Source organism: Pelophylax lessonae (assembly GCF_965119305.1).
Source record: "Pelophylax lessonae genome assembly, chromosome: 1".
In the NCBI taxonomy this organism is placed as follows: Eukaryota; Metazoa; Chordata; class Amphibia; order Anura; family Ranidae; genus Pelophylax; species Pelophylax lessonae.
This window is the reverse complement of record NC_138768.1, coordinates 234,750,851-234,775,013: the sequence shown is the minus strand read 5'-3', so window position 1 is coordinate 234,775,013 and position 24,163 is coordinate 234,750,851. Positions and strand designations below refer to the sequence as shown.

The 24,163-nt window shown below is 43.5% G+C and overlaps 1 protein-coding gene across 1 annotated transcript in view; it reads left to right on the top strand.

Annotated features, from left to right (window-relative positions):
- The window catches only part of KNTC1 (kinetochore associated 1), a 792,142-nt gene that overhangs the window by 717,699 nt on the left and 50,280 nt on the right, over positions 1 to 24,163 (top strand). Inside the window, exons 56-61 of the mRNA XM_082256649.1 lie at positions 2,470 to 2,565; positions 9,489 to 9,545; positions 12,195 to 12,249; positions 12,336 to 12,399; positions 12,524 to 12,653; positions 13,893 to 13,982. Of these exons, the coding sequence (XP_082112775.1) occupies positions 2,470 to 2,565; positions 9,489 to 9,545; positions 12,195 to 12,249; positions 12,336 to 12,399; positions 12,524 to 12,653; positions 13,893 to 13,982 (492 nt within the window). The remainder of the gene's footprint in view (positions 1 to 2,469; positions 2,566 to 9,488; positions 9,546 to 12,194; positions 12,250 to 12,335; positions 12,400 to 12,523; positions 12,654 to 13,892; positions 13,983 to 24,163) is intronic.

The window sequence follows — 24,163 nt, the reverse complement described above, 5'->3', positions numbered from 1 at the left end:
TTTGGATTAAAAAGTAAAGGAAAGGATCTTTAAATATTTATTCAAATGTGTTGGGATGTATCAGATAAGGGCAAAAAGGAAAGCCATAAGATATGTACTTACCCAAGAGTCCTTTCTAGTGAACTTATTTAAAGTGATGTGTGCAGTATGAAGTAACCAAATTAGTGAGAATAATGTCAATGTTAATATAAAATCCACATATCATTCATAGAATGTAGATAGTAGATCGTGATATGTGCAATGACATATATCAATGGGGCCAAGTATGATATATGAATTCAAGGGTTAAATATAGCAGAGTGCCCAGTGTCCAATGGATATTTATTCCGGATATAAGATCTATAGGGATAAATATTAAGAGGTGCATAGTTACTAGTGAGGTATTTCAAAAGAAAACGGTGTGTAAACGATCAATTAGGGATAAGTTGCTTACCAGTTACTCCAACCGTATATATCTGCAAAAGTTCGACAGTCTAGGTGTAGCCCTGCTTGATCTTGTTCCAAAAAACTTACCTTATATACTGTTTTCGTATGGGTAGCATCCTTTTGGCAGACGGATGTGGGGGGCGGGAGACATAGGGGAGGGGGAGGATGCTACCCATACGAAAACAGTATATAAGGTAAGTTTTTTGGAACAAGATCAAGCAGGGCTACACCTAGACTGTCGAACTTTTGCAGATATATACGGTTGGAGTAACTGGTAAGCAACTTATCCCTAATTGATCCTTTACACACCGTTTTCTTTTGAAATACCTCACTAGTAACTATGCACCTCTTAATATTTATCCCTATAGATCTTATATCCGGAATAAATATCCATTGGACACTGGGCACTCTGCTATATTTAACCCTTGAATTCATATATCATACTTGGCCCCATTGATATATGTCATTGCACATATCACGATCTACTATCTACATTCTATGAATGATATGTGGATTTTATATTAACATTGACATTATTCTCACTAATTTGGTTACTTCATACTGCACACATCACTTTAAATAAGTTCACTAGAAAGGACTCTTGGGTAAGTACATATCTTATGGCTTTCCTTTTTGCCCTTATCTGATACATCCTAACACATTTGAATAAATATTTAAAGATCCTTTCCTTTACTTTTTAATCCAAAGGCTCTACGATTTACTCCCCGTTCTTATCTGATTTTAAACCTAACAAGTAGCATCTACATCATCTACTTATATCTTCAAACTAGGGTAAGAATATTCCCTCATTTTCTCCTTGATTTTGAATATTTTTGATAAGGACCTTTCATCTGTCTGGCTCCCTGCCCTATCCCTGATGTTGGTTGACTACTCCCTGGTCTAATTTTTGGCCCAGCGGACTGGTCCACCTTTCTCCTGCCCCCCCCCCTTTGAGCTACCTGACGATTTATTTTCTACACCATTTTTGGACAACCTAATGGATCAATTCCCCCTTTTCTCTCCCTTTTTTTTTTTTTTGTCTGTTTTGTTTTGTTTTCTATCCTCTTTGTAGATCTGCATACAATTTCTAAGAGACTCTTTCAGTCTCCTTTTTGACCTTGTAATATACTGTTAAGATAACATATAGGAAATTTGAATGATAGAATGAATTACAATTTCTGTCGTTTATGTCTTAATTAAAGAATTTCTCTTTAATAAGAGATGCAATTCATAACAATATATGATGTAATAACCTTTTATCAACGACTAAAAAATGAATAAATAGAGTAAAAATACTATGTTTGATTGATTATATTAAAGATATTTTTATTGTTGAAAAGTACAATGTTCATATATTTAATAAATGCATTATGTATCCTTAGATAATCAAAATTGATACATTTTCTAAATTATATACATCAAATGCTGGACCCTGAGGAAGCGCTCATTGCGAAACGCGTAGCTCCAGCAACCTTTCGTATTTGATAATTTTGTAAAAATCTGTCTACCCTGTTGATTTTTGTAGATGTATTGATGTGTATCTTTTTTACATGATATGTTTAAATAAAATTTATATCATTTTTTACAATTTCTGTGTGTGATACCTACAGGTATATGCATATATAGTTATTTTCTAGAGGCACACTCAAATCCCCCTTTGAAGGGCACAGCTCTGCTGACTTTGGTGGGCTTATCTGTGCCTTTTTTCATTTTTTGCACACTTTCTACATATGGGGGAAGGTGCCACTATATCCTTTGTATCAATAGGCCCATAACTCCCCTTCCACAATCTTTTCTGTTAATATGACAATTTTGTGGGGGAAAAAATCCTCATTATCTTTATTTTACAAATACTTGTGGGAAAAAATTGTTTTTTTGCTCTGTACTCCGCTCTTTATTACTGATCTTTACTGACTTTTACTTCAGTGTACAAGAGGCCTTGTCAGACCTGTTTCTCTTTAAGTAGAAAAAGAGTTAATATTTGATCTTTTTTAAGAACTACAGAATGTGCAAGTTGTTTATTATTCTCTCCTTACGATTCAGGCAGTGAGATTGGTAACAGAGCTCAGTTTGGAATATCAAGTTTATGATCCTCAGCTCTGGAGCGGACTAATACAAAAATTACTTGGATTTAACATGGTAAGCAAAGCTTCTGAATAACTAAATAGAAGAAGTTAAGACATACTATTGTGTTTTCTTTAAACTATTCTGGAAACTTTTCTTTAAATAGTATTGTGTGTTAAAAAAAAAAAAAAAAAAAAATTGGGCAGCCATGCATTATACTAGCGGTCTCCAAACTGCGGCCTAGGGTACTATTCCACCAACTGACACCAATGATGAGGCACCATTCCCCCTACTGATACCAACAATAGGGCACTAGTCTTCTAATTGATATCAACAATGAGGCAGTGTTTCTTCCATGAAAACCAACAATGGGGCACCGATACCAGGGCATTTCTACACCCAATAGGCGCAGTCCGAGCCCCCCAGAAGGACAGTAAATTGCTTAGAATGCTTGAAGACCCCTGCAATATACTTTCATCTGCTTTACTGATGTCCAAAGTAGCCAACTAATTTAAGAAGCAGTAAGAGTTGTGGGGTTAACCTGCTTATACTCATTGGGAAAAGAACACTTATAATTTCCATCAAGAAAACGTGCTGTGCTATCCTTCCTAAGTGAACAAATATATGTGCCTGGTATGGTAAAAATATAATGTATTGTATATTCCTACTGTGCATATATAAAATATAATATATATATGCTTTCTGTGCATATACCACTATCCATATTAAAACCATATCGATAAAGCATGCCTAAACTCAAATAAAAATACTCTATCATACCACAATTATAGATGAAGTGTATAGGATTCTTAACAGATTAGTGCAATCCAGAATAAAGTCCTCAACAGTGCAGTGTAATCCAAAATATAATGACAAACAATCTTCCAAATAGTTCTTTCTCTTCATGCAAAAGTCTTCTTTGTGTGTGTCCCCATGCAGTGCTATAAATTCAATAGCAATTGTGCTCCCCCACCATCTCATATGTGCTCTCAGGTAAATGAGGTCAAAAACACTTTTAGTCCTTCCAGGACTTTAAAGAGGAATCTCTCAGGCACTCCTTATTCCTGCTGTATAAGTTCCCTCAACACATGTCAGGTGTAGCCATGGCAATAGGGAAAAGTAAGAATCACTAACAATAGTGCTTATAAGTTTAAGATAAAAACTTTTATTCACACTCCTTAAGAATTACTCACATATATTAGGTGTTGTAGCACACCTCACTTTTAACAGAAATTGCATTTAAACGCCAATATCGGAGACGCTGTACCAGCGTATTTGCCTCTCTTCCAGACTCCAAGCGTCGTGACGTCAGTATGCCCCTCCCCTAGGTATTATGCTATAGGGTAACGTGGCTTCCTCGGGGATTCCCTTACTGACGTCATAAGAGTCTGGAAGAGAGAGGCAAATGCACATCCCTGAGCTGGTACAGTGTCTCGGATATCGACAGTTTAATGCAATTGCTGTTGAAAGTGAGGTGCGCTACAAGCACCTATAATATATGTGAGTAGTTTTTTTTACGGTGTGAACAAAAGTTTTTATCTTCAACGTTATAAGCACTATGGTTGACTATTTCTTCCTTTTCCCTATGGCCATGGCTACACCTGATGTGTTGAGGGAACTTATACGGCAGGAATAAGGAGGAAGGAGAGCCTGAGAATTTCAGCTTTAAAGTCCTGTAAGAACTAAAAGCATTTTTGAACTCCCTTAGGTGTAAGGTCACATGCTATCAGGTGAGAGCACATCTGATGGTGGGGGAGCACAATTATTTAATTTATAGCACTGCATTGGGGCATACACAAAGAAGACTTTTGCATGAAGAGAAAGCACTGTTTGGAAGATTGTTTGTCATTATATTTTGGATTACACTTGACTGGTGAGGACTTTATTCTGGATAGCACTAGTTTAAGAACCATATACACTTCTTCTATAATTGTTGGATGATAGAGGATTTTTATTTGAGTTTAAGCTTGCTTTATTGATATGGTTTTAATACTGATAGTGATATACTGTATGCGCAGAAGGCATACATATTATATTTTTATATATGCACAATAGGTATAGTATATGCATATCTTTTTATAACACCAGGCACAAACATTTGTTCATTTAGGGAGGATAGTGCGGCACATTTTTTTTATTTATATAATTTTGCACATTTATATGGGAATGTGTTGCGTGCTAGCAGCTCCCATCAGGATTTATATGGATGTATAGCTGCTCGCAAGATACTGTACATATAATTTCCATTAAAACCATGATTATAGGAGAATCAAAGCTCCTGGCTTCTTGCTTCCATTTCACATAGCTGGCTGTCTCACCTTGCACTGAGCAAGCAGTCAGGTAAAACATACTATAGTCCTCAGAGTAGATGGATACCTCTCTGCTTTTCCCCACCCATCTAATTTGATAGGCATTTAATGCAAATTACACGTTCCAGTCTTGCTCTGCTGCACCTCAGCCACAGATCACAGCTTTTTGTGAGGCAATGCCAAACCTAAACTTTGCAGTGCCAGATGCTGTATACTGCCAGGCCCCTGGTGGATGGCTTTGTGAGTGGTTACAGCGGAGAACACAACTCCCCTGTCACTGCTCACAAACCCATTCCCCACTGGTCAGGTAGCATAGAGCATTGGTCAGTTTTCACTCCTCCCTGCATCCTGAAATAAATATAATTTCTCTATCGTTCATTGACAGACGCAGTCTCTGATGCATATCAATATGGTTATACTGTCCCCTACAGGAGTAGGACAAAAGACAGAAAAAAAAGTTCTGGCTAAGCCTATGGGCAGTCTTAGGGGGTATACCCTCTCTCTTCCTGCATAGGATGTCCGTTTTAATCTGCCTAGTTAGGAGTAAGGACCTAGTTATTGCTGGGATCTCTGGTCCTGGCAAAGTTTTTTTTTTCTAGATATTTTTTTTAGTTGGCTTTTTCTATGTATTTTTTTCCTGTGAGATCTACAAGCAACTATGCCGGATCTGGGCGACGGGCAGGATGTATAGATCCAGTGGTCACCCTAGCCGGCCAGTGAGCACGCACAGACCTTAGCTCCGCGCTGGGTCAGCCGCGACATCGTCCCACTGGACGGGGACTGGCCCCGCGAGTTAAACGTCTCACCAGGTCGCATACGGACGGGTCTAGGCCTGAACGCAGCATTCCTATTTGGCCTTTAGCCCCCCCACTTTAGAGGGGTTCTGTCAGGATATGGCACCCGCCTGTTCCAGTATGGTGAGTAAATATTTCATCCTTCCCCTGGCGGATTTTGGGGTGGATGCGGGCCCCTCCCTTGGACGATCGGACCCTCACATTCCTGGGTTACCCTCTGTCTTGTCACGCACCCCCTCTTCTACCTGCCCCCCCCTCTCTCCTGCCTCACCCTGGGGGCTATTGGGCCTACTCCCAGGGGCTGGGACCATTCTCCGGGTCAGCTGTGGGGGCGGGAGATGCGCTGCCGGTGACAGAAGAACGATCGTGCTTGGGAGTCTCTACCTGTTCCTCCAGGGTCCACCTGACGATCTATCTCGTTTTGTAGTCTAAGGGGTCCCCGTGAGGCGCCATTTACTTGTAGCCTCATGTGCTGAGGATATCAGCGGCCATCTGGGTACACCCGGCATGGCCATATTGCGGTGGTTCTTTCTATTGGAATCAGAATGGGAGTTCCTGGAGGCGTTTTTTTGTGGGTGGAGGGCTGTTTCACAGATCCTTCCTTTGGATCGATTTGCTGCTGACATGTGCTCTACAGACGTTCTGGGCCACCTGCTGCATCTGGGTACAGTGAGTTTGGGGGTCGCTCTCTCTGCTGGGGGTCTCCAGTGCGCTTGCCTAACCTTCAGGGGGCACTGTAGCGCAGTGGCATTTTTTGAAAAAAAAAAAAAACTTTTTGTGTCACTTTTTTTCAGCCTTTGACTGGTTCCCCTGGTGCAACATGGATCCTCCAGACCTTGTGTCCCCACCTGACCCGCTCATGGAGGCCGCAGGGCCCTCCGGACCCCAGCTATCTACAGATGCAATTTCGGCAGTCCTTGAAGCATGTGTGTCCCGGGTAGAGGTGGCCTTTAAAGGGCGAGGTGCTAAGAAACACCCTCCGCCTACCCCTGCCTCATCTGATGTCTCAGGTTCTGAGTCTAATTCAGCCACTGCAGACACTGGTCTCCCTGCCGGGTCCACTACCTCGCGCCCTGTCTCTTCTGATAGTGAGGACGACATTTCCACCTCCACTGATAAGGCGCTGGTGGATGCAATAGTTGTTTCTGTGCGTGAGACCCTAAAAATGGAGGACGCGACTAAGGCATCCAGAGCAGCAAAGGTTTTTCCCTTTCCCACGTATTTTGACACCATGCTCAAAAAATATTCGGACCACCCAAAGCTTTCCTCTGGGGTGCCTAAGCGGAATCCTTTTGAGGAGTCCCTGATAACAAGGTGGACCGTGCCACCGGTGGACCCTCCAGTCTCAAGGCTGAATAAAGCTACCTTGATTCCATTGGAGAATTCCCCCTCCTTTAAGGATCCAGAATATAGGAAGGCGGAGTCTGTTGCTCTCAATATGTACTCCTTGGTGGGGTCTGCACTGAGACCAGTGTTTACGGTTGCCCTTGTCATGCAAGCATTGACTGAATGGGTTAAGTTACTACACCTTGACCTGGAGGGGAGACAAGTCCCTCCTGCCTTTGAGAAGCTGTTGGACCAGCTGGTGCAGGGGCTGCAATTTGTTTGCGATGCTGCGCTGGACACTGCTCCCATATTGGGCCGACTGTCGGTTTCGCCAGTGGTCCTCCGGTGTATACTATGGCTAAAGTGCTGGTCTGCGGATTAGACTTTCAAGGAGATCGCCTGTTTGGAGCTACCCTGGATGACTTTATTAAGGGTCTCACAGGGGGGAAGAGTACCTTTCTTTCACAGGCTAACAAGGGGTAAGGACCCTCGTCGTAGACGGGGTCCCTTCTTTTCAGCACACAAGACGTTTTTTCTTCCCTCAGGAGAAGGCAAAGCCCTTCAAGGCTCCCTCGGGCGGTTTCAAGCGACCCTGGTCTGGCAAACAATAGTCTGGTTTCTCCAGACCTGCGGACAAGACCACCTCAGCCTGAAGCTGTGCCCTCACCCGTATCTGGGGTGGGGGGGACATCTTTGCTGGTTTCCGGACCTGTGGCTATCCTGTATACTAGACAAATGGGTTCAGGAGGTCATATAGTCCAGATACAAGATCGAGTTTCGATCCGTCCCTCCGGTAAGGTTTTTCCCTTCCAGTGTGCGACTGTCCCTGGATCGCTTTCTGGCGCTCTCTGGGCCAGTTCTGGACCCCGGTACAACAGGGGATAATAGTTCTGATTCTGTGTGCAGAACGTTTTCATGGCTTTCATGGCTCATCGAGGCAGGAGGAATTCCAGTCATTCTTGTGGCTCCGGACTGGCCTTGCCGAGCTTGGTACGCCAACCTGGTCAGGCTAGTCGCAGTCGCTCCTTGGAGACTTCCTCTCAGGGAGGATTCACAGGTACAAGGAGCTGAATATAATCCAGCGCTGGATGGAACCGAGAGCGATCCTTGTATAGGGGCTGGGCTGGCGTGCTGTGCGTCATGAAACACGCGTGCCGCGCCGGCACGCCACGCGTGCCCGCGCAGACGCGATCCCGCGCATGCACGGCCGCCTGTGACACTCATTTTGCCGCAGAGCGGCGATTACGTCCCTGACAGTGGCCTTCATGGTCGCTATTACTTCTGCGCTCAGGCTGTTGGAACTGGTGGCGTTGTCCTGTCGTTCCCCCTACCTGGTGGTTTACAGGGATAAAGTGGTACTTCACCCGGATCCATCCTTCCTTCAGAAGGAGGATTCCAGTTTTCACTAAAATGAGGACATTGTGTTACCTTCTTTGTGCCCTAAGCTAAAACATCCTAAGGAATTTGCGCTGCATACTCGGAATGTGGTTCGGGCAATCAGGGTGTACTTGGCGACTACTGAGTCTTTTCGGAAGTCAGATTTGCTCTTTGTACTCACGGATGGTCCAAAGAAAGGGCTGCCTGGGTCTGCTGTGACTATTTCCAGATGGATCAGACAGTTAGTTGTGCAGGCTTATTCAATCAAGGGTCAGGTTCCACCTTTCCCTGTTAAGGCACATTCTACTCGGGTGCTTAGTGCTTCCTGGGCTATTCGCCATCAGGCATCTGTGCTTCAGGTTTGGAAGGCGGACCTGGTCGTCTGTTCACACCTTAACCAAATTTTATAAGGTGGCTGTGATGGCATCTGCGGGTGCCTCTTTTGGCCGCAAAGTTTTGGAGGCTGCTGTTTAGGGGGCTTTTTGGCCTTCCTTGAGGGTGTTTACGGTTTGTTTCAGGTGGGCCTCATCTTGTTGTTCTGATGAGTCCTGTGTTGCCTGGTTTGCTATGTTTAGCCTTGGGGACTTGTTTTTTCTGCTGTTCCCACCCCTCATTTTATGGCACTGCTTTGGGACGTCCCTACTGATATGCGTCGGAGACTGCATCCGTCAATGAACGATAGAGAAAACTGGATTTTTGACTTACCGTAAAATCCTTTATTTCTTAAGTTCATTGATGGACGCAGTACCCGCCCCTCTATTTTGAATTGGGTTGGTATTATTTCTCTGACACTGCTTTGATACAAAACTGAAATCCTATGCAGGAAGAGAGAGGGTAGTACCCCCTGGGACTGCCCATAGGCGTAGCCAGAACTTTTTTCTGCCTAGTGTCCTATTCCTCTAGGGGGCAGTATAACCCTACTGATATGCTTCAGAGACTGCGTCCGTCAATGAACTTAAGAGAAAAGTATTTTACGGTAAGTCAAAAATACAGTTTTTTGAAGAGGCTGGGGAATTGGTACCTTTTCTAAACATTTTTGTGGCAAACGGGAGGGATCTTTATATTGAAAATTTACATAATCATGGAGTTCAGGTTTAACAAAGAAGTACTTCTATATTTTATAGCTTTAAAATCTGTAAATATCTCTCGGACCGCTGTCATCTTTTACAGTTCTGCCTTTATTTATTTTTAGATGACTTACCTGAGAAAGGTGTTAATAGCCATCACTGGTATTCACTGCCTCTGGGAGGTATGTATTTGACTTATGAGTAATATAAAAAAAAAAATAGAATATATTTTTTAGAACAACCTTGTAAAAGCAATACTGGGTACTAAGTTTTTCACTTTGTGGATTTTGTCACTAGAAAAAAAAACAGCTACATTGTGTTGATTATGAAGGGGTTTGGCAATAGGATTCTGCACAACTTAATGCAAACTAAATGTAAAACTTTTTCTTTTATTTTTTTTTTCCATTTTGGATAAAGTAAGGGAGGGTTAAAACCCCTGTCAATTTTTTGCCATCAAATTTTCATTGTGGAGATTTCCTTTCACTTCCTGCCATGTAACCAAACCTCGAATTGACAGAAAATCCCTCCAAAATTAGGGAATACCTGGTTGTCGCCAAAACTAGTATCCCTACTGAAATATTTTCCCTCTATTCCTGTTCTGGGGACAACCCAGAATTGGGGAATTTAATTTACTTTTCACTTTGGTGATAACAGTAAACAGGTCAAGTATAGAGTGTGAATGTCCCAAATGGTTCTTTTCCCGGATAGTGCAGGAGCAACCAGGCACACTGCAGCAGTCACTCTACTGGCTCAAAAAACAGTCTAGGGTTTGCCATGTTATGATTTATTTTAGATTAACTTGGATAGGGCATAGTGAGCTGTGGGACACAGCAAAAGCACAGAAATTGAACAATACCGGGATGCCTTCAGTAATTTCCTAGGCCAGGCAATCACCAGATTTGATATGCTAGGGATAGCAGCAACTGTCACTGGGATCCTCCATTCAGGTCATGGGCATCTGCAGAACTTTTTTTTGGGGGGGGGGGGCATAATTTTAAGGTCACCCATGCTCTACCCCTTTTCAACAATGTCATGAAGGGAAAGGGCTTAGTCATTATACTTATTTTGGGTATTTATTTTTAAAGGGCAAACGGCAGCATTTTTTTTTTTTTCAAAGCATTTGTTAACCTAAAAAAAAAATTGATTCTGTTCCCTTAAAGCATGTTATAATGCAAAGTGCTTGTGCTGTGTAATTTGGCCCCCCTCGTATCACCTAAAATACCTGGCTGATCCTGCCTGGCTAGGTCCTTCCCTCTGTAAAACTGACCACGTTATACCATGGCTGCTGAGCCCTGACACCGTGGTCAGTTTACGTGCCTCCATCATACGCAGCTCACCTGTCCTCCTCTGTCCTCTCTCCCCGCTCCCTCCCTGCCTTTCTGCTCCTGTGTCATTGCCCGCCCGCTCCCTTCCTGCTGCTGTAGTTTAATTTAAAGTTTCATATCCTGTCTACAGTCTGTTTAATAATCCTGTGTGCCCCTGTGTCTGTGTTTTATAAAAATAAGCCATTTTTTACATGTTTTCAGAGTGCCAATCACCGCTTACGTGACAGGCCGCCTCTCCCCTCCTCTCCCTCTCCCCTTCTCCTCCCCCTCTCCCCTTCTCCTCCCCTCCCGACTGATGACAATGAGGAATCCTCTGCCCCACCCACTGAAGGCAGCTGTCAGAAGGGGAGAGGAGAGAGCCGACAGGCCAAGTGAGCTCATCCTTTACTCTTGGTATTTTACTATGTCCAGTCCAATTGCCTGGGACTTCCACAGGATTTGTTCCTGGAGTAAAAATTTCCTGTCTCAACTATACTAAATATATTAAAGTATAACTAAAGGCAATTTTTTTTTTTTATTGCTTTGTATAGAGTGGAGAAGGATTAGAACACCTTTTAGGGTTTTTTATTGCTGCCTGTGCCCCCATTAGAATTACCCTCTCTATTTGTCCTTTTTATGGTCATCATCGAAACTGAAAGTAAAAAAAAAAAAATCACATTTTGGGTTGTCCCCAGAACTGTAAAAAGAGTTAATCCACCTTACTTTATCCAAATTGAAAAAAATGCCAATGATTCTGCTTTAATTTTGATCATGTTTTGTGCCTTAGTTTTGGTTATACTGAAGAGTCTGAGTGGTGTTGGATTCCGCATTCAGAAGACATGTGAATACTATTTTTTTTTTAGCAGGAAAAATTGGCCAGCCCGAGAAACAGAGATTCACTTTTAGCTTTTGTGAACATAAAATATATCCATGGAAAAAGTGATTTTAGTAGTTTACTGTACCTAGTTCCTAAAACAACTTCAGTACCAGCACTGTATCAAAGTGGCACTGGGATCAGGGGCTTTTTAAACACTGCTGCTATAGCAGCTGGGAGTGTATGTATATTTGTTAAGCCAACTGTCGACTTTCAGGCGGCAGTGATACTAGAATTTTGCATTTCGTAAGCCATTACACTAATGTCGTGTGACATAAAGAAATTGTAACAACTATTTTATTCTCTAGGGCGTCTGTTCTCCAAAAATATTCATACTATTTGGGGGTTTTACTACTATAGCTACTATATATACTGACAGATGCACAGATTACATGAAAACAGTTAACAGCATTATCTGACACAGTTCTGCTGAAAATGACCCATGTACATAAGCCTGCAGCTAAAAATATGATATAAGAATATTTTATATCCTACAAATTCAATCTGAGGATTTTTATGTTTATTCTGTGTTTGCACTGATCAGTTTTCAGTACTATCAAAAGTAATATCCCTTGAATTCTTGATCATTGGCATATTAGTAGGTGCATATAATAGGTGTTTCTAGTAAAAATATATATTTTTTTCTTTTACAGGTACCAAACTTCAGTAGAGCATGGCGCAGTGTTATTCTAGCACCATTTGCTTGTGGTTTGTATTTCAAAGAATATGTTGCTATCAATTGGTTTTATGTTTTGTTAGTACAGACTTTATATCTTTTTTTCTTTCTTTTTTAGCCTCTTGCCCGCCAAGCCCTTCACAGCTTGCTGAGTGCTACCAGTCTTTCCTAGTGCTCTTAAAGTGAGTTTAAAGATCCATATATAAAAAAGGTTCTTTGTACATGTACATTATATATATATATATATATAGCTGCAAATTATTACTTTTTTTCATATACATTTTTTTTTATTGCTTTCGGTTTAAGGTGCCCTGTACTAGCTGATCTGGACCTTTTAGGAATTGCTAGGCAGTATGCACAAATTGATTTACCAGCATTTACCTTGGGATGTCTCTTGGTAATTCCACATGCTGAAAAAAGAGGGCAACAGATTCAGGTAAGAATACATTTAATGCAAATCTGAAAGTGGAACTTTAGTCAGAAAATTAAGTCCTGCTAGATCACGTCAGGCTGGCCCCTTTTGCAAGTATAGCTATGTAAAATATCAAAAATAAGTGCCTATTCTGAGTTTGTTGAGGCCCATCAGCTGACAGTCTTAAAAGGATAATTTCACCTTTCATTACGTTACACACATATTCAGGGTGTAACATGTTATGAATGCACCGGCACCCGCTCCCTCACTGTGACAGCTACTGGTGGATCTTCTTCCCCACCCCCCCACTAGCTGTCAAAATTTAAAAGAAATGCGGCCGTGTCACTCATTCGCAGTGCTCGGTGAATAGAAAACTACAAAGTGCGACAGCCTTTGCAGGTGTTAGTTCGTCGTTTTCAATGAACTACCACGGCACTGTTAGCACCGTAGTAATTAATTAAATAATTCTTCCTGTCAGAATGTATGCTTCGTAAGAGCAAGCCGATACACTGACAGATCTGCAGGAGACCTGCATGCCATCAGCGATCTACTGATTGATAGTGCAATGCTTTAAAGGCTCCCAGAACAAAAATTAATAAATGCACAATTTTTTCACCTGCAAAAAACAATGTGCATTTATTATTTTTTGTCCATTTATTATTTTTTGTCAGGTGAACTTATCATGTAAAGCAGAGTTACCCTTCTATGCTTTAAAGTCAAGAAAGCTGCTTCTGTTTGATCTGCAACTACCATGGTTCTGCACTCGTAATGCTTTATACCACCAGCCATTTGATGGTTTGACGGTTTGGTTGAAGAAACAAGCAGATGGTGACAGTTAGCAATCCCGGAATTCCAGTAATGTAACTGTTTTTTATTTAAACTGTTAATCAACGGGTTCCACTTTGATTTACTTCTGCTTAGGGGCTCTGGGCTTCAGCAAAATGACAGCCTCCAACAAGAAAAAACAGGAATAATGTTGGGGGCAATTTACAGTACACACTAGTTTTAGTAGAATAGATATTAATGTGGAATGTACTTTATGTTCCTTGGTAAAGAACATTTTTTTATCAAGTTGTTATGGGTAAAGTAAAAATGAACTTACAAGCAAAAATTTAAGAAGCCCTTTGTTCACCCCAAAGCCTATAGTAAATTACAAAATGCAGACTTTAGACCCATCACATCAATGTATTCTGGAAATGCTATATTTGATGTTTACCTAATGCGAAATGTATTTGCATTCATGTTTTGGTTTTTTTTTGCCAGGGTTTTCTTAGTGCTTGCAATCCAGAAACTGTTTTGCTTCAAGTAGCAGACTGCATGAACACTGGGGAAGTGGCAGGCATTGCATCACAGGTGGGTCATATAAGATATTACCTTTTTTTTTAATTTTCTTTATTTTATTAGTTTTGTTTTGCTTTATCAATAAAACATTATACAAACAATCTGAATTGATTATGATATGTAAGTAAGGTCTCATTCACATGGGCGTACTATACTGTGCACCAATGCGATGGTCTGCTTCACTTATTTCAGTTGGGACGCAGCGGCTGCCGAATAGAACTGCTACTCCCAGTTTGGCAGCCGTGCGCACAGCCCTCACATACACCCATATGATCGTCGCTTGAACCACATTGTATGGATACAATTTATATTTACCTATTGTACATCACAGGACACAGGGCATGTTCATATATATTAGGTTATGCAGCCACCTTCAGGTGATTGGACATTGGCAAAAAAAAAAAACAGTAATCCCCTCCCAGACATAACCCCTCCTAGTTAGGCACAGCCTCAGTTTTTTTGCTAGTGTCTTAGGTGCTAGTCGTGTATGTGCAGTCTCTGCATCATTTAATAGGTTCTGTTGCCTGCAGCCCTAGGATCAAGAGGAGTGGTACCCAGACCCTGCAATGGACGTGTGGGGATGACCAGTAATGATGCCAGGAAGGAAGTAGAGGAGGCTGAACGGTTCTCCTTGGTGGAGGAATCTACTCCTGAATAGACCCGAGGCCCAAGTGCGTCACAGATTTAGAGGGCATTTGTAGGTTTCCTGGCAAAAGTGGTTAGGACCAATCTGATATGCCACTCCCAGAATCGTTTACCCAAAAGGTTACCGGTTTGGGGTTGTGGCCTCAGCACCCACAATCCTTCCCTGTTGATCCTTAAAGGGTGTGTTGTATGCAGACTTAAAGGATGTCTTGTCCCATCAAAGTAGTTTTTTCTACAGTATCATTTGGAAGGCGAGTTTGCCCAATTGTGGAGTATGTCCGCTGTGGATCTGTCCATTTTCTATATCAACAAGACCCTTAGCCCCTGTTCACATAGGGGCGACGCTACTTCGCACTGCGACCTCCGAGGTCTCGGTGCGAGCAGCGCGCCGCGACCTCGGAGCGGCCGCCACGGACTTCATAACATTGAAGTCTATGGCGGTCGCCCCAAAGAAGCTCCGGACCCTTTTTCTAAGTCGGAGCGACTTGTGTCGCTCCTATTAGAACGGGTCCGCAGCTTCCCTATGGGAGGCGACCTGTGAGGCGACCAGGTCGCCTTAGTGTGAACGGGGGCTTACAGTTCCTGTGGATAAAGTGCTGTTTTTTTTGTTTTTGTTTTATTTTTTTTTAACCCAAAACATTTTATTCATTTTTTCAGAATTTTCTTTACAGAAAAAAGAACACATTAAAAAAGAAAGGGTAGTCCAATATTTAATGATATCAATTATCCTGGTCTTTTTCTATTTCCTTCTCTCTATTTAACCACCGCCAAACCAACTCTGACCATTAAGTTCCTATATACTTAATTCCTTGTTAATTTCCTGCCTCCACCACTCTCTCTTAGTATTTAAACATAGATTGAAATCTAGAGTCTTAAATGTGAAATATAACCTATACAAATTCAGATGGAAGAAAAAAAGGGAAAAATAATTTATGGTCTCCCATCATATTCTAGATTTACAACTTGTATACACCCAAATAGGTGATAACATAGCATTTTTATGTGCTGTTAAGGATTTCTCTGTCTCTCTCCCTAATAAATAAATATATATATATATATTATCACATAGTCGATTCATTTTCTTTTTCTCCCCCCAATCACCGGTTTTAATCGATAGATTTTCTAAGTAAAGCAAGTTCTTCATATCTTTGTACCCTTTCCAAAGTTGGGGGCAATGGGTTAAGCCATTCTCTAAGTATGCACCTTCTTGCTGTTATTAGACAAATGTGAACCCATTCTTTATTACATTTTTTTCTGACTGTCCCATTGGCGCTGTCTCCCAGTAGCTAAACAAAACTAGCATTGGGTATTCCTGGAATGCTATAAATGTAACCACAGATCTTAGATGCATAGCTTAGTACTTTCTTCCAAAAAAAGTGTGCTAATGTGGCCTTATTTTCTCCACATTTTGGACAACTGTGGATGAGTCCTGTCTGCGGGTCATAACCTTGTACTGGTATATATGCTCAATGCATTATCTTAAATTGTGTCTCTCACCATACTTTGTTTACTATGATTTTACAAACCCTTTGGTATCCCTGAAGTATTTTAAATGCTATGTTGTCCACCTGAAAATCCTGGAACTATTTTAAGATATTAGATCTATGTAGATCAAAAGCCCTAAGTATGGATAAATGACAGATATAGATAAATCTGCTATTTCTACTAGAGTGTCCAAACAGGAGGTAGACGTGTCCTGTATAGGATGCGATGTAATACTCCATTTCTATTTTATGCAAATGTCCTCTTACTGGAATATAGTATAATTAGATATGGAATTTATGGCTTAAAGGAACTTTACATGTATGTAATGCAGATATCCAGCCATTACCAAAACTGTATGTGTGTGTTAGATATGATAAGGATAAATACCGTTTCTGACACCGCAGCTGTGTGGTCACGTGATCCCCTGTGGTGGCCGGCCTCGATCTATGGAGAGAAGGCGGGAGGGGCAGAGAATCCCCTGTGACATAAGTGGCAAAGCAGAGGGTAATCTCCACCCCTCCTGCTTCCCTCCATAGATCGAGGCTGGCTAGCACAGGGGATCACGTGACCGCACAGCTGCTGTGTCAGAATTGGTATTTGTCTTTTTCATATCTAATTAAACACATTAAATTTTGGTCATGACTAGATATCTGCATTACATGCATTGAAATGTGCTGCATTATGCAGCAGAATAGAGGGTGGAGGGGTGCGGAGGAAACACTCATGTGGACAGGGAGCGGGGAGAAACTGTCACAGGAGAGACGAGGGCTGCGGACGACGGAGACACGTAAGCTGACCACGTAGTCGGAGCTCAGCGGCCATGATTATCATGGCCAGCAGAGGTGGGGGGCAGGGCCGGTTTTAGACAAAGTGTGGCCCTGGGCAAACCTAAAAGTGGGGCCCCAAATTTTTTTATATTCTACCAAAAATATAGGCGCATTTAATCAATTTAGCCAAATAAAACATACAACTACATGAAAATATGCTTTAATTAAATAACATTAAATAGAATAAATAAGAAATCAAGTGAGCTTTGCACCTTCACACCTCAGATCACCCCAATTTCTGCACCTTCACAAATCAGACCACCCCAATTCCTGCACCTTCACACCTCAGACCACCCCAATTCCTGCACCTTCACACCTCGGACCACCCCAATTCCTGCACCTTCACACCTCAGATCAGCCCCTGGTAGGCTGGCACTGGCAGCAACAATTTTATTCAAATCAGGATTTCTTCTGCAAATAGCCTGGTAGGCTGGCACTGGCAGCAAATATTTTATTCAAATCAGGATTTCTTCTGAAAATAGGCTGGCATCAGAGTCAGACAATTACCAAAACCAATGTCATCATGACACATGATCAAAAAATGAGGAAAAATAAGGATTTTTTTCTGCAAATAGCCTGGCAGTGACATCAGATCAGACAAGGCACTGGCAGGCATTGTACTAGACTAGTACTATGCCTGGCTGCCAGTGCCAGGCCAGCCTATTTGCAAAAGAAATCCTGATTTGAATTAAATTGTTGCTGCCAGTGCCAGTATATTTGCAGAAGAAATCCTGATTTCTTTGAATAAAATTGTTGCTGCCAGTTCCAGCCCAGCCTATCTGCAAAATAAATCCCTAAGTAGAAGTCACTCCTCTCTCCAGTCCTCCACTTACCTTGGGTGTGCTGTGCGGTGTGGCTGCAGAGTGTTCCCGCTGGACATAGTACAGGAGATGGTCAGAGACTGCAAACATGATACAGGAGATGGTCAGAGACCACGGACATGATACAGGAGATGGTCAGAGACTGAGGACATGATACAGGAGATGGTCAGAGACCGAGGACATGATACAGGAGATGGTCAGAGACTGAGGACATGATACAGGAGATGGTCAGAGACTGAGGACACGATACAGGAGATGGTCAGAGACTGAGGACATGATACAGTAGATTGTCAGAGACTGAGGACATGATACAGGAGATGGTCAGAGACTGAAGACATGATACAGGAGATGGTCAGAGACTGAGGACATGATACAAGAGATGGTCAGAGACTACAGACGTGATACAGTAGATGGTCCGAGAGTGCAGACGTGATACAAGAGATGGTCAGAGACCACGGACATGATACAGAAGATGGTCAGAGACTGAAGACATGATACAGGAGATGGTCAGAGACTACAGACGTGATACAGTAGATGGTCAGAGAGTGCAGACGTGATACAAGAGCTGGTCAGAGACTGCAGACGTGATACAAGAGCTGGTCAGAGACTGCAGACGTGATACAAGAGCTGGTCAGAGACTGCAGACGTGATACAAGAGCTGGTCAGAGACTGCAGACGTGATACAAGAGCTGGTCAGAGACTGCAGACGTGATACAAGAGCTGGTCAGAGACTGCAGACGTGATACAAGAGCTGGTCAGAGACTGCAGACGTGATACAAGAGCTGGTCAGAGAGTGCAGACGTGATACAGTAGATGGTCAGAGAGTGCAGACGTGATACAAGAGCTGGTCAGAGACTGCAGACGTGATACAGGAGATGGTCAGAGACTGCAGACACGATACAGGAGATGGTCAGAGACTGCAGACATAGTACAGGAGATGGTCCAGAGACTGCGGATGTGATACAAGAGAAGGTCAGAGACTGCAGACATGATAGACGATAGGACACTAGGGGGGCCGGAGAGCACAGGGAAAGCAGATAGCACTGGAGGAGCTGAAGGGGCAAGGGGGGAGGGAACTGGAGAGAATTAAGGGGGGGGTTTGGAAAGCATTGCAGGGGGGTTGGAAGGCGCAGGGTGTGGATAGCACTGGGGGGGGGGGGTGGCGGGCAGGGAAAACCAGGGGGATGGAGAGCATGGGGGGGGACTGGAAATCACTTAGGGGGAGCCAGGGAGCACGGGGGGGGGTGGAGAGCACTGGGGGAGCCAGAGAGCATAGGGGGAGATGAAAAGCACTGTGGGGACTTGAAGAGCACGGGGGGGCTAAGGAGCACAGGGCGGGGGGGGTAAAAAAATACAGGGGTGGCTAAGATCACTGGGGTGGCTAAGATCACTGGGGGGGGGCTAAGATCACTAGGGGGGGCTAAGATCACTGGGGGGCAGTAAAAGAAGTTGAATAGGAGGGGGATGGGACAGCTCAGCTGCATATAGAGAAATTGATATTTCCATATTTCTCCTGCAGCCGCAGAATGCCTGCAGAAGGGAGGAGAAGAATCCATCCATCCAGCGGCATAAGGAAACATCAAATCCTCTATATGCAGCCGAGCCGCTCCAACCCCCTCCTATTCAGCACACACGGCCGGGGCTGCACAGGCTGCTCTGCAGGCAGTCTCTTACCTTCCCTCTCCCCGCCGCCCCCCCGCGAGCAGCCCGGAGTCGGGCTGAAGGAGCTCCCATCTGCAGCGGCTTCAGTGATCATCGGCGGCCGCGGGAAGGAACACACACACCTTGACTTCCGGACCGGCTCCGTGGCCAATCAGCCTTCTGCTCAGGGGGGTGGCCTGCCCGCAGTGAGGGATCGTCTTCTTCTAGTGTCTGTATCTGATGACTCTGAGCGCCGCGGCCCACCGGGAGTCGGGACACTGCCCGGTCCGGCCCTGACTGACAGTGACACGGGGCCCCTGGACATTCGGGGCCCTGGGCAGTTGCCCAGTTTGCCCCCCCCCCTAACGCCGGCCCTGGTGGGGGGACTCAGGAACTGGCAGGATCAACCAAGTTTATTACCAGTTAGGAAGAGAAGAATTGCACAAGCACTGTGCTGTAATTCAAGCCTTAAAGGAACAGGATCTTAGTTTTGTTTTGTTTTTTTTTTGGGTTAACAAACACTTTAAAGACTGAAATGTGCATGGATTCCCTGTACCCATATAAAACAATTGATGTTAATGTGTTAAATGTGTTCCCATCTGTGAAAAGCTATATGTTGTTCCCCGGGAGGAAATCCTGGATTTCTTCTGATATTGAAATATTTTGTGCAATATGGAGATTTAAGAATATATTTTCCCACTTCTCCTCATTCCACCACCGTATCTCTTATAAAGATATTTTGGCAATTCAACAAAGGCAATTTCGCAGGTGGACAATTCAAAAGAGCCGTTAGATTCCAGGGTGTTGTCATTTTTGATTCCAACTCCACATTTGAAAACCTAGAACTACCCACTATCCAATCTATGGCATGTCTCAATACTGATAAATTATATAATCGTATATTGAGAAAAGCCATTCCCCCTCTCGCTTAAGTAAATAGAGTTTTTTTTTTTAATGCGATCCAAGGTTTCTTACCCTGCCAGATGAATTTACAGAATGCTGAATTCAATACATTTACGGCTTTATGCTTAAGGAGAAATGAATGGTAGTGTCTGCATTGGATAGAGTAATTTAGCAAAACTTGACATCTTTATTAAATGGATTTGACGTAATGATGCCCAGTCTGTCTGTTCTCTACAAATTGTTTAAATCTTTGATTGGAAATTTAACATGTATATGGCTGCTGGAGTGTTCTCTAGTTTAGTACCGATATATGTAACCGTATTGGCCACTGCAAAACTAACCTTATGACTCCATTTTAGTCCTGCTCTAGAGGTTAATCCGTAGCCCTGAAAATGAGCCATATTGCACGATTAATTTGTATAATTTAGGGATATCTGAATTTGGATTTGTCGTAATTGAATATCATTATCCTGTAGTGTAGCACCCTCCTAGGTAGGTGCTAGGTTGGTAAAAGCTTAGCAGCTCTATCTTCTTATCAGGGGAGCCTGATTATTAGTTCTGCCTATTGCATGTGTCCAGGGTGTGATTCATCTGGGCTGAGGGAGTGTCCCCACTGTATCCAATGGGAGAGCCTGTTGGACAGTGGAGCAAACCCAGCCAGTGACACACAGGCTTTTGTGGCTGTCCCAGTGGGTTGGCACAAGAGTGGTGCATTCTGGGATAGGTCATAAAAGCCGGGGGCACATGTGACAGGGCGTCTTTTGGGCAGGAAGCCAGGTCCTAGGAGGAGGGTGACAGCTGTCTCTCCTATTGTCAGCAAGGAAGGTGGTCACAGGCGGTCGGCCTAGTGGACCAAGTGTCTGATGCTGAGCCAGGAGGTCCAAGATACTGACGAGTGGAGCTGAAGGCAGAGCAACCCAGGGAAAAACAGTGTCCGTGAGTACCGGGAAGCTTGCTGGGGGTCTGCCCAGGAAGGGGACCACTCCAGTGAAGAGTAAGTGGACAAGGGCTAGCATGCACAGGAAGTGAGAAAGGGGGTGCCAGGTTAGGACCCTGAAGATGAATTAATTCAGGAACATATCTTTTACTTCACTTCAGTGGCAAGGGGAAGCAGCAGCCTTGCTGCACACACTACAGTCAGTTGTCCTCAGAAATTGTGCATAGTTCAAGTTGGAGTATCCCACTCATCCCTTCTCCCATCCAAGTTCTAAAATAAAACACAAAAACCAAACCCCCTGGACTGTTCAATGTCTGAGCCAAGTCTTAAAGTGATAAGTTTTACAAACTGTTGCTATTGGCAACCCAGGGGAATCCACACTCAGCAGCTCCCTAGGGGCCAGTGCTACAGTAGTATAATATCAGTCTGGTCTTTAACCACTTCCTGCCCAGCCACTATAGTTAAAGGGCCGGTCAGGTGCCTCTTTGTTCCGAGAGGGTATTGCCATACGTCCTCCCATATTGGGAATTGGTGCAAGGCCCCAGGCCTCTCGCCACCGTGATCTAAGATCGCTGTTTCCACCAGACACAGTGAATTACACATTGGGGTACAGGACCGTTGTGATTGGCCCTGTACCATGTGATCACAGCAATTACTTGTAAACACAGGTCGTAGTGCTGCAACCTGTCAAGTGTTTCCTCTCACAGACAATAACTGTCCACTGTACTACACACTAAAAGTAAATACTGCTCTGGTTAGTGAACCATGCCATTGCAGCATACAGTTTCTCAGGTCATTGATCAGAGCAGTAAAATGTCGCTGTAGTGACACTGCACTGTTCTGGTGACAGTGATATATATGTATATTTTTTTATGAAAAAAAAAATGTAAAACTTGTAAAAACAAAAAACAAGGGCTCATTCACTTGGGGTGCTCTTTGAAGAATGTTCTGCGTTCTGATCAGTTTTACCGCCTTACATGCTGCACAATGCTGTGTGTGTGTTTGCGATACAGTTACATCAATGCCCCATTCACTTGAATGCAAATGGGGGTATAATTTCTGCCGTGGCATGTGTACACCCCCAGCCTCTTTCCACCCCCAGTGGAAGGTTGAGTGGCAGTAAAAATGCTGCTCTACCACACGGTTTTACCGGCCCCAAACTACAAGTGTAATTGAGCCCTTACACATTCACCACACCATGCAAGCATATCTATTCATGTCTATTGGGACACTGTGACTGTGTGGACATATTCGCTGTTCACAATCCAACATCCATACGGTTGCAAGGCCCGAACAAAGAGCCGCTGCGTCCCAATGGACCTCAATGGGACTGCCTGCACAGGGATGGATGGAACACCTGTGCATTCCCATGTGGGTACCTTTGCCCTCGCACTGGGTATGCATTAATACACCCTGTGTTAACAAGGCCTAATAGAACAGCCAGCCACAGTGTTCCTGATTGTGGCCACACCAGTGACAATGTCAAAAGACCAGTGCAGCCAGCAACGGTGTCCCTGATCTCTGCCAGATCAGTACAGTGTCACCAGAGCCAGAGCAGCCAGCAAAAGCATTCCTGCTCACCGCCACACCAGTGCAGTGTTTCCGTTGCCTGTACTAACCCTGGCCTGTTTATTGACCACATTTCTGCCTGTTGCTTGGACCGATCCATGGTCTGTTTATCGACCATGTCGCTGCCTGCCCCCTGAACTTAACCTGTCTGCACATCCTGCTGACTGTTACTGCGAGACACCAGTTCCAGCCTTCACCTGCGGACAACTGCACTCCTGGAACCTCCGGAACTTTTTTGTTCTTCCTTTCTTCAACCTCCTGCACTTCCTAGCCAGCGAAAATTGCATTCCTGGAGGCAACCATGTACCAGTAGGCTAGACTTGTTTGGCTTATAGGAATAGGGGCTACAATGGGTGACGCTACATTATAATCTCTGACCACTCTTACTGAGAGGTCCATTACAGGACATTAGTTTCTATGTATTGTTGGTTAATTTTTGTGATATACAAGATGCAATATCTGGTACCCATGCTGTATGTAAGAAATTTGTTATAAAGCTGACAACTTTGTGTAAAAAAAAAAAAATGTTTACTGTATGCTTCCCGACAATGCTTGGTCCTAGATACTCCCCAGGCTATAGTTGGGATGGACTATCCAATTCCTGGCTCTTTTTGCTCTTTGTAATCTTAGAATGTTTAAAATGATGTTCATTGCCATCCCCTACCGGATCCTTTTGCTACACCAAAGTTTACCTCTTGGAGAGGGGTCAATATTTTGATCCGAGCTGTTAACAGTGTATTCTTTTGTTTCTCCCCCTGCGTGGGGAACTTTACTGTTTTCATTAGATGTTACTTTGTGATAGCCTTTATATTATCCAGTAAAATGTTTGAATTCAAAAAAACCTTCCTCCCAAAAGCATTCCTTTTGTCCATCCCAGGCCTCTGTTTCTAAATCTAAGCCCAACAAACAATTCTGCAAGAAGGATGATTGCTAGAGTTAACGGGGGCCAGGAAGATTGTAAATGAGTGGGTCTGCAGCACAGTGACTTGAGGCTACCAGCCTGGAATTTCCAAGCCTTTAACGCTTCATGCTCTCAAGCGTATCCTTGAATCCACAAAAAATATCATCCTGATCAGCTGGAGTTTTGGAGAAGCCCTCTGTTCAGTGCACCTGGTCTTCTGAGGAAAGGATGTTGCCTATCAACATCTTGTAGTTGAGGGCAATTTTTGACTAGTTCTCGTCTACATAAGTTGGTACAACTGAGAGGTCTCCTGTCTCAGTTGGGCAACACCATGGCAGTGGCATGCATCAAACATTAGGGAAAAGTCAGAAGTTGCACCTCTCAGGAGAAAATGGATCTTATTTTGGCTTGGGACAAAAGTAATTTTCCCTCCCTGTCTGCAGTACACATTCCCGGAATGGAAA